At 36.0% G+C, this 16444-nt stretch overlaps 1 protein-coding gene across 3 annotated transcripts in view; it reads right to left on the minus strand.

The window, feature by feature from the left end:
• Nucleotides 1-5016: 5016 nt before the first annotated feature.
• LOC145660714 (uncharacterized) overlaps nucleotides 5017-16444 on the minus strand; it is a 59669-nt gene continuing 48241 nt past the window's right edge. Inside the window, exon 5 of one of the 3 annotated variants that reach the window (XM_081726079.1) lies at nucleotides 5017-5213. In XM_081726079.1, coding sequence (XP_081582205.1) covers nucleotides 5138-5213 — 76 coding nt within the window. In that variant the 3' untranslated portion in view covers nucleotides 5017-5137. Of the gene's footprint in view, nucleotides 5214-7048; nucleotides 11180-16444 lie in introns of those variants that run through there. The other 2 variants (XM_081726078.1, XM_081726080.1) reach the window with 2 other exon arrangements.

Consider the following 16444-nt stretch of genomic DNA (forward strand, 5'->3'; position numbering starts at 1 on the left):
AATAAATAAATAATGGAATGAATATAGTGAGCGCATATTCAGGAGGTACCACTGGAGGTGATTATGGCAACCACTATCTTGAATCATGCTTTAATTATTGATTCCTAAACTCTCTGCGGCTGTAGGAAGCCAGCAAAAGAGGCCCAGGCTACTGAAAAATCGTATCGTGCAGGACAAAAAAGGTAATAAATAATATCTAACGGGAGTCCTACACATCAAAGACGGTGCTAGATCAACGAGACAAAGCACGAAGCGTGTAGACTTTTTTTTTTTTTTTTTTTTTTTTTTTGAAGTACAAGGTAAATGGTTCCGAACCCCTCATACCTTCATGCTTACTAATAAATACTCACTCGATTTCTGTTTCATAAAATATTTCCGTTTCACTTCAACCAGCTTCCACATTGGCGTTATGATATATCTAACCATAACGCTGTTATACTAAAGCTACAAAATTTCGGTACTATTATATAAAATCTCTTTACAATTTTCGATCAGGATTCCAGGTATCCGTTTTCAAGATAACGCAAACGATAATCATATTCCACAGTAGTGGTCTCAACAAGAATAGCTCGATTTGAACGCGGGTTTACACTTCCTGAAATACTTGAAACTAGGCTACATTCATATTGCTTCCATATTGAACATCTTTCATATGTCATTATCACTAAATAGAAACCAGTCATTATTTAGATTTAGCTTTATTTCATTCGTAGAATCATTACATTGTATATAGAAACATACAAATGGTGTAGATGATGTCAAACTCCTTGAGTAAATAAAAGAAATCTCAATTATATTTTTTTATTTGAGATTTTCAATCTTGATTCAGGATGGCGAACACAACGATTACTTCACTCAGCACATAGTCCTTACCTAGTATCGATTATCCAGTAGCTGTCAATTGCTTGAGTTGTTTTCACACGAAAACCGTACTTTGTAACTGAGATGTAGATTATTCGACATCCTTAACAAGTTACCCTGCCTTTCACTATTGGAGGAAGCAGCTATAATCCCGCCGATAAAGCTTTTCTTTTGGCTTTAGAGGCTGCAGTGGCTCAGTGGTAGACCGTTCACCTGTGGTATATGGGGATCCTGGTACGATCCCAGTTCGCGCCAAGTGAACTTGTGATGGGCAAACACCATGTGCGTGGGTCTTCTTGGGGTTATCTCGTTTCCTTCTACTTTATTCATTCCACCACTTCATTCATTTCTCATCATCACCGTCTCCTTTAGCCTAGTCAGCATAACTGTGGGACGTAAAAGAATTTTATTTTCTTTTGGCCTTATACGCCATGCTTTCTGTAAATTGACTCTGTATGATCTCTGTGTTTTTCACCTGGAAATGAATTTTCAAAACTCCTAGCATTGTATTTAATAGTGAAATAATTTCGAAACTAAGAACAGTTAAAATTTTGGAACAAATCACGAAAGACACTTGCAATCAACTTCATAACAGAGAAAAACTCTTCAAACTGTTTCGCCGGTCAATAGATCCCGATCATTGTTCTTTTTATTTTACTGTAGATAGCAGAGACGGTGTTCAAGCTCTTGCAGAACATCCTCTGTGAAAGTGATTCTTTCTTTTAAAGGCTCCACATTTCTAATATAGGCTAATAACGTCTCGGGAATGTAATTTCAGATACAAATTTATAGAAGTAAGCCCTGGGGAGCGTGAAGGGCTCTTTATTCACCGCCCTGGTTTTAACCCATCACCGACAAATTGTTTACTTTAGAAAATCCTTCACGACTTTAGCATAATATGTAATGGCTGTCTAACTGACGAATAACACGCTGTTATTTGAAGCACTGCATGGCCTTCTAACACATCAAAGTATGTTCAGTATAAAAGAAGGACTAACCACTCTGCCTCCTTTAATTACACGTTAACCTTGGAGTTGTGACATTTTATATCCCATAACACCACATTGAAGTTCATTAACACATATCCTAACATTATGTTGTTCGACTTGTCCTTAAGGTAAAACGTTATCTCATCTTTGGATATAAAGTTGTTGAACCAAAATTGAATGCACTTAATTTTATCCTTTGAGTCAATTTTATGTAACATCTAAGGTTTATAGTCTGTAAAACAGAGGAATACTCTCGAAGAACCTGTACATTATTGTTTGTGAAACTCTTTAGTACTCTCCGGCGCTACAGCCCAGTGTGGGCCCTGGACTCATGCACGATCTGCCTCCAATATTTTCTATTATTGGTTCTGTCGCCTCTCTCTCTCACTTTCATGATCTTCAAATCCTCCATCACATCATCAAGCTGTCTCAGTTCAGATCTTCCACTTTTCCTGCCACTATAGCTTTCCATCCTTAGCAGGTGACCTGGCCACTGAATTCTCTGTGTTGATATATCTTACAATATCCTATCTTTTATATTAATATTATTGTATCTTATGTGCCAATTTCCATCTTGCCTTACTGGCCATAGATTTTCTGTAGCGTCTTTCTTTCGAATGTTCTCAAGCTCATTTTGTCTTTCCTCGTCAAAACCTATATATCTGCTCCATATGTCGCCACAGATCTCACGAGTGTTTCGTAAATCAGTACTTCGACCGCTTTGGAAATGAACTTACTTCTCAGAATATTAAAATTCGTAGGACAAGCTTTGTTTCCGAGTTGTTACCTATCGTGTACGTAAGTGTTGAATCTATTGATTTTATCTATTACTATTCCCAGGTATCGAAAGCATTCTACCGCTTTTTGAAACTCCTACTTCTCGAAAATACATCCACCCAAATTTCTTTGAATTACAAAGATATTTTAAGACACTAGTAGCTACCTGGACGTGACTGTTTTAGTACACTTGAGTTCTCCGTCCAACGGCAACAGAGTTCTCTGTTAGTATCTGTGGTTCTTCATTAAGCAGTCGATAATACTCATTTCTAACTTGTGTAACTGTCCTATATTTTGCAAACCGCAAAACACATTAAACCATTCTATGCATTATGACAATATTTTGCCTGATACTTATTTCGGAACATGTATACACATATGCGCCATTGAAGCCAATTTCTCGTTTTTTTGTATTACAGTATATCGGAAACTTTCTATTGCAGTTGGTTTCTCACCTGTTGCGAATTGTTAAAAAATTGCGACTATTTTTAACTAAAGTTTATTCAAGGAACGTTCAGTACCTCATGTAAACAAATACACGTGGTGATTGTTTGATTTTATTGGTTAGAGAGCCTTAGAACACCCATGCGGCAGAACAAAATAGTCCTTGCTTATAAGGCTCATTACCAGAATTCCTTAGAATTAGACAACAGAAACAACACTTTATCTAAGAACTAAATTGAATTAATGCAATAAAAGAGAATACGCATGCATTGAAAGTGGTTTTGACCCAACTTTAGCGCGAATCACAGTTAACAATATGGCCACATGCGGGGAATAAGTAAAATATCGACAGGGTACAAGCACGTGCTTCTCGAAAGAAGCGCTGACCGATAGCCAATCATCCGATGACTGGCGGAGTAATACAATTCTGCAATGTTTACATCAGGATCAGAAGGTTCGTTGAATGAACTTTAGTTCATTATTTCATAGTTACGCTGTGGCGTAACATGTAAGCCGCAGAACACTAGTTCAAATTTTAAATTTGACTTCTTTTATGTATTTTTGAAGACAAATATACAAAATGATACGTGTTTGGTTTAGAATTGTAACAAAGAAAGTGCACTGGGGTGATCTGTATCACTGTGATTTAACTATAAAATTTCTGTACCGAGACTATACGAGACGTGGCACGCAGCTTAATGTGAAATAATCGTAACCATTGAATCAAATTTTTATCGGGGAGACTCGGTTTTGATTTGAGGGGCCGCGGTGGCTCAGTGTTAGAGCGTTTACCTCTGGTGCTTGGGGTCCCGGATTCGATCCCAGCCCCCGCCAAGTGAACTTTGTGGTGGACAAACACCGTGTGCATGGGTTTTCCCGTTTCCTCCCACTTTCTTCATTCCACCATTTCATTCATTATTCATCATCACCGTCTCCTTTAGCCTAACTGCCATAAAGCTCAAAGCTTTCTTTTTTTTTTTTTTCGATTTTGATTTGCGATAGGAAGGAAGCAGTGTCAGATACCTCCAGTGCTGAAACCGGAAGCTAAACTGAAAACAGTGCACTGAATGCCAAAGGGATATTGTTACTGGAATCTAAAATGGGTCTGAGTTTTGTTCCCTAGTATTGTGTGCTACGAGGAGTGATCAAAAAGTAAGGTTACAAAGCCAGCAGTGAAAGGTTTATATTTTATTTAATACAGCCAACAAATAGTACACACATTAGGTTATTTCGCGACATAGTTTCCATACTGGTTGAGGCATTTATCGCATCGTGGGATGAGTTTGAAGATTTCCTCCTCGTAAATATCCTGTCCTTGAATGTTCAGCCACGTTGTCACACAGTGTATCACTTCCTTGTCTGAAGCAAAGCGGCGGCTTCCTAGGTACTCCTTCAAATGCGGGAGCAGTGAAAGTCGCTTGGAGCGAGGTCCGTTCTGTAGGGAAGGTGATCGATGTCCCAGCGAAACTGCTTCAACAGCATGGTGGTCTTCTGGACTGCTCTTCGGTGATGTTTTTTCTACGAGCCGGAAACTTTCGACATCATTCTGCGACATGCTCACGAGACTGCAGTTTCTCCGTAAATCTCTACCAGCTCCGGCGAGTTTCAGCCGCGGTTACATGTTTCGGCCACAGAAATCGAATAACTAAGCAAACTTCTTCGCGAGACTAGTCTTCCAAATGTGTCACCATTTGTGTTTACCTACAACTAGCGCCATATGTGGCGAGTGGCTGAAACTGTGCCCAGTTGGCAACTTTATGTATTAAAATTACCGCACACTCCTCATTTCTCTATCATAGACGAAACTCCAGAAATATCGGCCTTGAAATATTAGTTTCTGATCCTCCGTCATAGTACTAGAAGGTGGAATATTATCTATTGAAATGTAATAAAGGTATTAAGAGGCTCAACATAAAAACAAAATTCAATTGATGTTCAACTTATCCACTGTTTACAATCAAGTCATATAATTCTGTTGTTCTTTAACTGATTCGTTATATAAAACATTCACGCCACATCGCGCAATGAGAAAGCACGATGAATTTTCGAAATAATTACAATTTATTTTAAATGTTGAAACACAACCACATTCTGACGTATGATCTATAGCAGAGCAGAAAATGGGTGTGGCTTATTGTTGTTCTGTGGGAAAAAGAAAGAAAAAAAACTTTGTTTCAAATAGTCTACAAACAAAGCAATATTGTGAAGAGAATGATGAGGTGATAAGTGTTTTCTAATCCTATATTTCTTTACTGCTTCTTTCAAGAATTCGGATGTAAGTTGTAAGTTTCTCACAGATTTTCAAAGCTTAATATCAATGAAATTGCTCCCTAAGGAGATCCATAATACGATCAGATACGGAATTGTTTTGAACACATAGCACCATAAAAAGTAGTGAAGGAAGTATATTCTGTCGGATTATATTATCTTACAATGTAGCATCTAACTAACTAACTCTATGGCCTATGGAACCTGGAAGTTCAATGCCACGTTCACAAAAGCTCTCCACTGACTTCTATCCTTAACCAATTGGATCCAGTTTCTACTTTGTATTCCTATTTCTATATATATATATATATAGATATAGCCCTATATATAAACTAACTAACTCTATGGCCTATGAAACCTGGAAGTTCAATGCCACGTTCACAAAAGCTCTCCACTGACTTCTATCCTTAACCAATTGGATCCAGTTTCTACTTTGTATTCCTATTTCTATATATATATATATATATAGATATAGCCCTATATATAAACTAACTAACTCTATGGCCTATGAAACCTGGAAGTTCAATGCCACGTTCACAAAAGCTCTCCACTGACTTCTATCCTTAACCAATTGGATCCAGTTTCTACTTTGTATTCCTATTTCTATATATATATATATATAGATATAGCCCTATATATAAACTAACTAACTCTATGGCCTATGAAACCTGGAAGTTCAATGCCACGTTCACAAAAGCTCTCCACTGACTTCTATCCTTAACCAATTGGATCCAGTTTCTACTTTGTATTCCTATTTCTATATATATATAGATATAGCCCTATATATAAACTAACTAACTCTATGGCCTATGAAACCTGGAAGTTCAATGCCACGTTCACAAAAGCTCTCCACTGACTTCTATCCTTAACCAATTGGATCCAGTTTCTACTTTGTATTCCTATTTCTATATATATATAGATATAGCCCTATATATAAACTAACTAACTCTATGGCCTATGAAACCTGGAAGTTCAATGCCACGTTCACAAAAGCTCTCCACTGACTTCTATCCTTAACCAATTGGATCCAGTTTCTACTTTGTATTCCTATTTCTATATATATATAGATATAGCCCTATATATAAACTAACTAACTCTATGGCCTATGAAACCTGGAAGTTCAATGCCACGTTCACAAAAGCTCTCCACTGACTTCTATCCTTAACCAATTGGATCCAGTTTCTACTTTGTATTCCTATTTCTATATATATATAGATATAGCCCTATATATAAACTAACTAACTCTATGGCCTATGAAACCTGGAAGTTCAATGCCACGTTCACAAAAGCTCTCCACTGACTTCTATCCTTAACCAATTGGATCCAGTTTCTACTTTGTATTCCTATTTCTATATATATATAGATATAGCCCTATATATAAACTAACTAACTCTATGGCCTATGAAACCTGGAAGTTCAATGCCACGTTCACAAAAGCTCTCCACTGACTTCTATCCTTAACCAATTGGATCCAGTTTCTACTTTGTATTCCTATTTCTATATATATATAGATATAGCCCTATATATAAACTAACTAACTCTATGGCCTATGAAACCTGGAAGTTCAATGCCACGTTCACAAAAGCTCTCCACTGACTTCTATCCTTAACCAATTGGATCCAGTTTCTACTTTGTATTCCTATCTCTCCGCAACAGACAAAAACATTTACATACACAAGGAAAGAGAAACAACACAATATTTAGTTTATTTTATTTCTTTGACGTCATTTGTATTTCCAAACTACGAAACACAACAATAATTTATAACAAATAAAGTGTAATAGGGATCATAACCCAACACTGCCATAAAATTAAACAAAAACTCACAGCTGGGTCCCAGAATAAGAATAACATTGCTTATGCAATAAAGAAGATGGAACAATGAATATCTTTAACATCTAATTCACATTCTATGTTCTTAGATAGACTTATATCTAAAATCTTATTTGATTTCATATTCAATAACGAAAGAATCAACAAAACTACAAGTTGAAAGAAATCATGAATTATCTCATAATTCTGATTGCACAAACTCCAAACCATGTAAGGTACGTTATATCCTGTATGCTTACACCACGATCAATAACAAGATATTAAATCAGTTCGCGCGACACTTAATTGAATGTTTATAATTTTTTCCATACTTCTTCCATATAAATTCCAGTTATATCCATACTTCTTCAATGGAAATTTTAACTTGTAAGTAGAAACGTCACCTTCTTATTCATACCTCAATACACAAGTTAATAGATGTTAATAGTTATAGCTTTGCTATGTGTAAATAAGCTGGAAATATATATTTGTTTTCTACTCTTTTTGTTCAATGTCTCAAATCATTGTAAGTGATATAAGTCAATTTTATTACCTGATAAAAAATTTGTAAATGTAATAAAAAAAAAGCAGTTTTTTGTTCTAGGTTTAAGACAAGTGCTCGGTGGTGAAATTGTGCCGTTGATTGATTCTGGGACAAAATCCCATTCGAGAGCAGTACAGGAAATTCATTTTAAAAGCTTTCTCCAAAAATATTCTATTATTCATATAAGAACGAATAGAAAGCCAACACATACGCTACACCAGTCATTAGCTCTTAAGCATTAAAAAATACAGCCACTCTTTATAATTGTATTTAGTAAATGCGTCATAATGGTAATAATATTGACAATTACATGCTATACTAAGAGTTCTGTTACATTATTGTGTTAGAGTTTTATTCAATACTAGGAATGCATTTCATTCATTCAACGATTACATAGCATTTTAAACACCTATATAATTGTAAAGTCTTCACGAGAATACTTATGTTGGTGTACAAGTCGCGAATAATTTCATGGGGAAAAATATCAAAAACTGTAGTTATAAAATGTATTAGAAAATAAAATGCCCACAAATTAAAAAAAAAAAAAATCAATATTGACCCTGTTTAATTATCTAAATTTGTTTTTGTTTTGGCAGTCACTGCTCTGTAGCAGAATTATTTCACAATTCTCTGTAAAAAATTTTTAGGATGTAGTGTGTAATAATACAAATAGTTAGAATATGAAAAGGCACTTAGCAGCAAATTTGTGTGTAGGAGGAAATAGAACTAAATACAGTGGTTATGAAATACACAACCACTCCTTATAATTGAAGGGCTATTTTTCTCACCTCCCTTAAGCCACGTGAGATGACGAAACGGGGATAACAAAGTTGTTCATTGGACGTCGCTTATTCCCCATTCGATAGACAGACTCTGGCATTCAATCACTGTGTAGTAGAAGTAGCGACCGTGAAAAGGTATGGGATGCAATCGAAGCGCTAGCCAAGTGTGAACTGCGTGGTGCAATTCGATTTCTCCACGCGGAAGGTCATAATACAGCTGCAATTCATCGTTAAATGAGTCTCCGCAGTAGGATATTCATACGTGATGGATGTGTAGATAATGCACACATGCTCCAGATAATTTAAAGGACTTATCAACGTACATGACGACAGTAACCAAGGATGGAAATCCGTGGCCGCAGACGTCTTGGTGAATGCGTGAACCATGTAGTTCATTATCATTTATGAACTGCCTGGTCTTCGAAGTTGAGGGAACTCAGTAGCTGTAAGGAATTTGGAGAGAACTGGAGAAATGGAATTCATCCCCTAGTTCACATTTGCTTACGCCTCGATTGCACTCACGCTTGCTATCGACAATAACTTAAAGGCAAAGTCAGTTTATCGGTGTGAGGAGTGGGTCATGGGCAACGAACAACTCTGTCTTGTCTCCGTTTACTCATCTCGCGTGCCTCTTCTCTGCTGGCTTAATGGACGTTGAAAAAAAAGCCCTAGTATCTAGAAATACATAAATAAATGAAAATCAAACAATCCAAGCCAAATGTCCCTGAAAATTTTGTACAACCATAAATTATGTCTTTTTCTCTGAGAACAACACAACTAAAACTTATTTGAAAAATAATTAAATTAATTTAATCATCCTTTGTTTAAAGTATTTTTAGAAAAGATTTCTTACAATAGCACCTACCTTCTAAACCTTACCAGTTTATAAAAAGACATTTTCAAAATAATAACAAATCTCAGTACAAAATTTCTATGTATTGTCTTCTTATTTATTATATCTGTAAGGACGCAACAAATGCCAGCGTATAAAATAATCATGGCATGTGCCAAGGCTATTTTTTTTCTGCATCAGAGTTTGTAATATAGACGTGACATTCTGAAATTCACGCTTACCAATACTGAGAAGGCAATTCCCACAGAAGCAACAAGCACTGCTGCGATCAAGGTCAAAAATTATAGAATAGCTACGCTGTGAGAAACAACAGAAACAGTTGTTCATGTGAGTACTTATATGAACAACGGAACTTGCATGCCATTCATAATTTATGTTATTTGCAAGCCATTATTAGAAATAGGAATATTCTTTACCTTTAGACACCAACTAACATTTAAAGGGAATCGTTTTAAGCCAGTTTTCCATTCTCTATATATATATTTTTCTCTGTATATATATTCTGTAACTTTCTTCTCTGTATATATATATATTTTCAAGAATGCAAAACCTTTGAATAACATTTCTAAGATTAATTAACGAAATAAAAATAAATTAATAAGTTAATCTTCCGAAATATAATGTCTCAGAAAAAATATATGCTTTTCGAAATTTAAAACTCGATTGATAAATTATTGTATACTGGCTGCGACAAAAGAAAACGTGTTGGTATGATATATCTTGTTGTCTTTTGTTATAATTGTACGAACTTCTTATATTTTAATAATAATAATAATAATAATAATAATAATAATAATAATAATAATAATAATAATAATAATAATAATAATAATAATAATAATAATACACTATGTTCAATCAAAACAAAAGTAAGGATGACCATCGAACTTCAAACCATATAATATTGAAATCGCATAAGTGGGCGATCTTATTGTTGTAATTATGAATTGTTACTTCGTAGTCTATGTTGCGGATGGTCAAATAGCCAAATCATGGTCCTATAATACATTTGCATTGTCAGTGTGACATTTTGGAGTTTGTAATATACTGATGAACACTGAAAAATATCTCGAAACATTGAATCAAGGTCATACTACGTAAAAAAGAATAGAAATTAACAATTGTTAGGGTATCCACCGACCTGGAAAAGTTAGGGAATTCAGCTTACTCGTAAAAAGTCTTGAAAAGTCAAGGGATTTCAAGAAAAATTGAAAAAAAAAAAAACTGAAAAAGTCAGGGAATTTAAGTAGAGTTTTACTTCTCAAAGTGCATTTTTTTTTTTTTTTTTTTACCTGACTGTTTGGTAAGGAATATTTTGTATACTAAATTAGTTTGTTTTATAAAACTTTTCTATCTACACACAGAGACACTACATACATATACCTGCAAAGTAGATAAAGAACTCCTGGTCGGGAAAAATATTATTGTTTTTTTTACATTATATCTGTATCTGTGATCTGGAAATTCTGAAAAAGTTAGGGAAATCGTGCTTCCCAAAAGTGGGAATCATGCTTGTGTTGTAATATTACAAAATAAGTTAAAATATGCTTCGAGTTCGATGGACAACCATAACATGAAAACAAAATCAGTAAAAAAAAAAAAAAAATCGTTAACTTCTTTATTTGCCACTAAATTTAACTAACATTTAAAATTTAAAATTATAAATTATATCAATATATGACGAAACATCGTTTCAATGTTTAAATACAATTATAACTTTAACTTAAAATTGTATAAATGCGTCTTCATTTAACGAATCCAACGATTCTTCTTACATTGTATTCTTCCATGATTCATTTACAGATAGCATGGTGCAGGCTTCAGTGCAGGAACCACAATTTTCACGAACCTTGGAAAGAATATTGTATTCGTAAACCACTCTTCTAAAGTAATTCTTTCAGCAGCAAAAATTATGAACGAAAGCAACATATACACAACGCCAACCACTTCAGTTCCTATCGAATTTCGAAAAACGAACAGATGGCTATCACTTGTTTGCATGCAAGATCATGTAGAAACATAGGCTTAAGTAAAGCAAAGTTCAGATACTATCACGCAAAGCGTCCAACATTCAATGCTTATACTCAAGTTACTAAAGCATTAGCAATTCTGAGGATGCTTTAGTTTATTTGACGGCCACATGGATGGGGAGGGAACAGACAATTGTTCTGCGACACCTTCAGTGTATGTGGGTTCATGGATGCCTCATTCACTCAATGTAGACAACATGAAGCAGCATCTTGCCTATCTAGTTCTTTGCTTATCCGCCACTGGAAATTATGTCGCCATCACCCCTTTCTCTCACGTATCCTAACCAGAGATGAGAAATGCATCCTGTATGTGAACTTTAAGCACAGGAAGAACGGGTCAGCCCGAAAAGAAAGACAACACCACGTCCCCCAACAGTATTTACATTCTAAGAATGTAATGTATGTCTGGTGGAACATGGAAGGAATTATCCACATTGAACACCTACCTCATAGTCATACCATCACTGCTGCTGTATACTGTGATCAATTGCAAGATATTCATGCAGTATTTCAGAAAAGGCTGAATAAATGAAACAGCATCATCATCCACATAGGCAATGTTAGACCACACGTGGCACACAAGACAACCCTTCCCATTCAACAGCTTCAATGAGAAATTCCTCATCCAAGGTATTCCTCAGACGTAGCTCCAAAGATTATTACCTTTTCCGGTTCCTGTCGAATGTACTCCGTGACATCCTTCTAAATCGATAAGCAGGTGCAAAATTTCATTGGTTACTGCTATGCACCCAAGGCAACAAGAAGCAGTCACCATTTTTTTTTTTTCCCTTGCAAAAGCATCCAACAACTGCTTGAAAGTTGTGAACAGATTGTGAACAATGCGGGAGAATACATCAATGATCTACTGTCAGCCACTGTCTGATTAGTTCAATCCTCAAACAGTTAATGTATCCATTGGTTCCCAACGGCAGCAACTAATGAATGAATCCAATGAATGTTTCTACATATACGAGAGTCATTCCATATGTAATGTCTCCTATTTTTATGTTTATGTGTAACGTCCGTGGCAAGTGTTGTTAGTATTGTAGTAAAGCTGGAACCTTCCTGCTAATATCTTGTTATTTTCGTTCTGTTCCGACAGATAGCAGGAGTGCAGCAGTCAACCAACATGGCATTTGACATAAATGTAGGAAAAGGAATGTGTTTTCGTGCTCGTGACTGATGAACAAATTGCACCTACTGTGAAGGTCTACGGAGACGATATAGAGAGCGAGTATAGTAAGGGTAGTGAGCTTCTGAAGCGATGAAAAGGTTACGCACGACAAGTCGGGACCCGGGCGTTGATTTGATTTTCAGTTTAGCGTCCCTTTCAGCAGCAAGGCTATAAGAGACGTGGATCTAGCTTAATGCGGAACCCTCAAACCACATGAGCTCCCGCCGGGAATCGAACCGGGATCTTCCACGCCAAAGGCACGTACAGTAACCGCTTAGCCACGAGGGAGCTCTACACGACTCCGGCGTTCCTGCTCGATTACCACCTCTCACAATGAACAGATCACGACCACAGAACGATGCGCATAGCTGAATGCTGCGTGTTATGCCTTGCGAAAGATGTATAACCTGGATATTACAAAGTGCGAGATGAATCCCGGGATGGTTACAGACGATCACGAAACTCAGCGGATTGATATGTATCGAGATTTCTTGGAGCAGTACGAGACTGAAGGTGACAATTTCCTAAATACCATTGTAAATGTATCAGCAAACTCTACTACAACGCTACGAATATATGCCACGGACGTTATATATAAAGAGAAAAATAGGAGGCACTACTTTGAGAGTAACCCTCGTCTTCTAGCTAATTCTTTTGATTAGACATACACAACATTTGCAGAGAATAAATACAGCTATTAGAACCTGGGAAAGCTACGTGGTACGATTATATTATGATTGAAATTACTGTGGTATAGCTTGGATATTAATTGAAAATATTTTATATAATACTTCTCTCGCTAAATAATTAATACTTGAATCTATTAGAAATACGAATATTGAATGTGATTTGCTTGAGAAGTGTCTACGATTGAAACATTATTTTACACTGATTTTAATTTGCTTTATGTACATCTTCATACTTGTGTAATAAACTGGTTTACGAATGTTACCGTGTATAACAATTTTGGTTTAATTTACTAAGCCTGGTTTAGAATCTGTCGTAAATTTGGTTACCAATGTAATCTGATGAAGATCGAGACAGAGAGGAGTTAGATATTATTTATTCGATTTTGGAAATGTTACAGATAATTTCTCCATTAAGTTGATCTTCATTCTTAATCTGTCCCCCCTCCCTCTATTATTATAGTAATTATTACTACTTAAAGTCATATCTAAGCCCAAGCTAAAGCATAATAAAGTGTTCGTATTTATCTACAATTTCTTCACACATGTTACTTTTTCGTGGATAAGCTCAAAAGACGTATGATACACAGTGAAAAAGTATATGACTGAACCAGGAGTAGAACCCGGAATCTTCAGTGTACCGTGCCCATACGTTAACCACTACACTATCTAATCGGCTTCCACAACAGCTACACGCTCTCTCGCTCTTGAATTCGGTGTTCTTTCACTCAGACCACATGGTTTGTATCATAACTTCCTGCTGTGCTTGGACAATCCAAGTCCATATTCAGAATACCTCTGACGGTTGTATCTGCCATTATTTTTAACACACTAACTCCTCTACACGAGCGAATTAAATGATGCACAAGGAGTGAAAAAGAGTATGACTGGACAGAGATTCAAACTTAGGATCTTCAGTGTACCACGCCGATGCGTTAACTACTACGCTCTCCTGTGCATCACTGAATTCGCATCTATAGAGGAATCGGTGTGTTAAAAAGTAGTTGTTTTTTCCACTCGTTAACATAATCAAAAGCCATGTTAGAATGTGGCTGATTTTTTTTTTTTAATCGTATTGTTGAATATAAATTATTACTCCATTAGTGTTTTCCTATTACTTTTAAGTTAATTTTGTAATATTTTGACATGTCTTATTATCTGTCATTCAAACCAACAGAAACATAATGAGAAGCAGAACACACAAAACCTGCTTTTAAGGGTCAATTGTACATACCAGCTTCAAATAAATTTTGTGTTTGTTAACATGAAATATAGTCACCAACAGCTTATATCAGAAATTTGAATTTCACAATGTTAATTCACGTGGCATGTTTATCAAGTCTTTCGAATATAAGAAATTACTAATTGATATCTGTCAGGTATCTGATATCATAGATTGTCGAACAGAAATGCAAGACATCGAGAGACGGCATAATTGGCTCTAAATGAGGTTTATCAGTAATTTTGATGCAAAAGGTTTCAACATCAATACCTGCTGACCAGCAAATTCAAGAATGTGTTTTTAGCTGTTAATGAAATAAAATTTGACTCCCTCTTATTCCTTTTATTTCTCAGCCAAGGAAAAGCAATTAGTTGCTACTTCACTTCACGTTACGTAAAATCGAGAGAGACTTTAGAAGTCACCTGTATACGTTTTACGTTTACACAATTGCGTTTAAAAGTAATCTAATTCCCTCTGAGCTACGACTTTCATGCCTTACAACAACACTTTCAATAAAATCAATAAAATCTCAAAATTTAATTGACGACTATGTGACTACTATCCTATTTCTTGATTGAATTAATTTGATTTATTTGACTTTGGGTTTAGCGTCCCTTTCAGCAGTGAGGATATATGAGACTTTCGCCTACAGCTTGGCGAAAGATTCGAACTACATGAGCTTCAGCCGGGAACCGAGTCCGGCTCTCCTGCCAAAGGCAAGTACGCTAACTGCTTATACACAAGAGGGCTCTGATATTCCTGGAGAAAGCTATATCAGAAATATTAGTTTTCCTTCAAAATAATTCGGGAAACTTTCGCACAATCTATGTTTCGACGGAGTGTCGAAAAAGCATTGACTTTCAGAAAATAGAGTTGAGTTGACTTGATTTTGAGTTTAACGTCCCTTTCAGCAGCCAGGTTATATGAGACGGGATCTACCGATTAACGTGGAATCCGAACGTGAGCTCCCACCAGGAATCGAATCCGAGTCTCCCGCGCCAAAGGCGCGTACGCTGACCGCTTAGCCTCGAAGGAGCTCAAAAAATAAAGTAAAATGGAAGAGAATTTGTTTTTTAACCTGAACAATGAGTAAACTCTTCATACAAGAGGAATGTAATTATCTCAATTAATTACATCCCCTATATGTTTATATTCTTTTATTATTACACATTATACCCAGACCCACCCTACAAAGCAGGAAACAATAAAACAGGCGTTTACCAAACAAAAATATAAGTTTATTAACAAGTTTTGATAAAAGGTACATAACTGATAAAAGCAACTACATAACAGAGATCGTGCGCAAACTACAGTTAAGTCGTTCGCTAATATCTTCATAACACTACAATTTACATCAGAAAACATGCAAATTACTTTTGCACATTCATGCTACAATTATTTTGGGAATATATATGTAGGTTGAAACATTGGCAAACATTTTCTTCCTGTTTTTTTCTTTAATTATACTGATAGTTGTCTGATGACATGAAATTACTTGCGTTTTCTCCAATGGCAGTCTTATGATATATCGTATTATTACCACATATCTCTAAAAACATTCCTTTCCGAACAAGTAAGAGCAATTAAGAATACTTTTTATGGAGCTGAGTTTTAGACAAGGTGGACTGGAAAAGAATCCAACGGCCATATTAATTATTCTATCACTGTTATGTGCTGACTTAGGCTTAGGTGTAACTGAAATGATATACAAGGGTTGAAAAATTACTGGCAACACTGTCGGGGCATTGCATATAACGGGCGAGGATGTTATGCTGGAAAGCCACGGCAATTCACCGCACGAAGGGGGCATACAGACAAAGACTAAGCTGGGAAGTGTTGCGCTGAAATTACATTGTCCTAAGACTATGCTTTGGAGGTTGAAGCAGCGTATGTGAATAAAGATTGAGGTGGCCCGCGGCAGAAATGAGAAAGAATATTATGAGGGACTTGAGGAAGCTTGTGGCAATGTATTGCTATATTGGATGACAGTCTGTTAGATAGC

This window comes from Thermobia domestica, chromosome 9 (assembly GCF_964235325.1).
Source record: "Thermobia domestica chromosome 9, izTheDome1.hap1.1, whole genome shotgun sequence".
Taxonomy (NCBI): Eukaryota; Metazoa; Arthropoda; class Insecta; order Zygentoma; family Lepismatidae; genus Thermobia; species Thermobia domestica.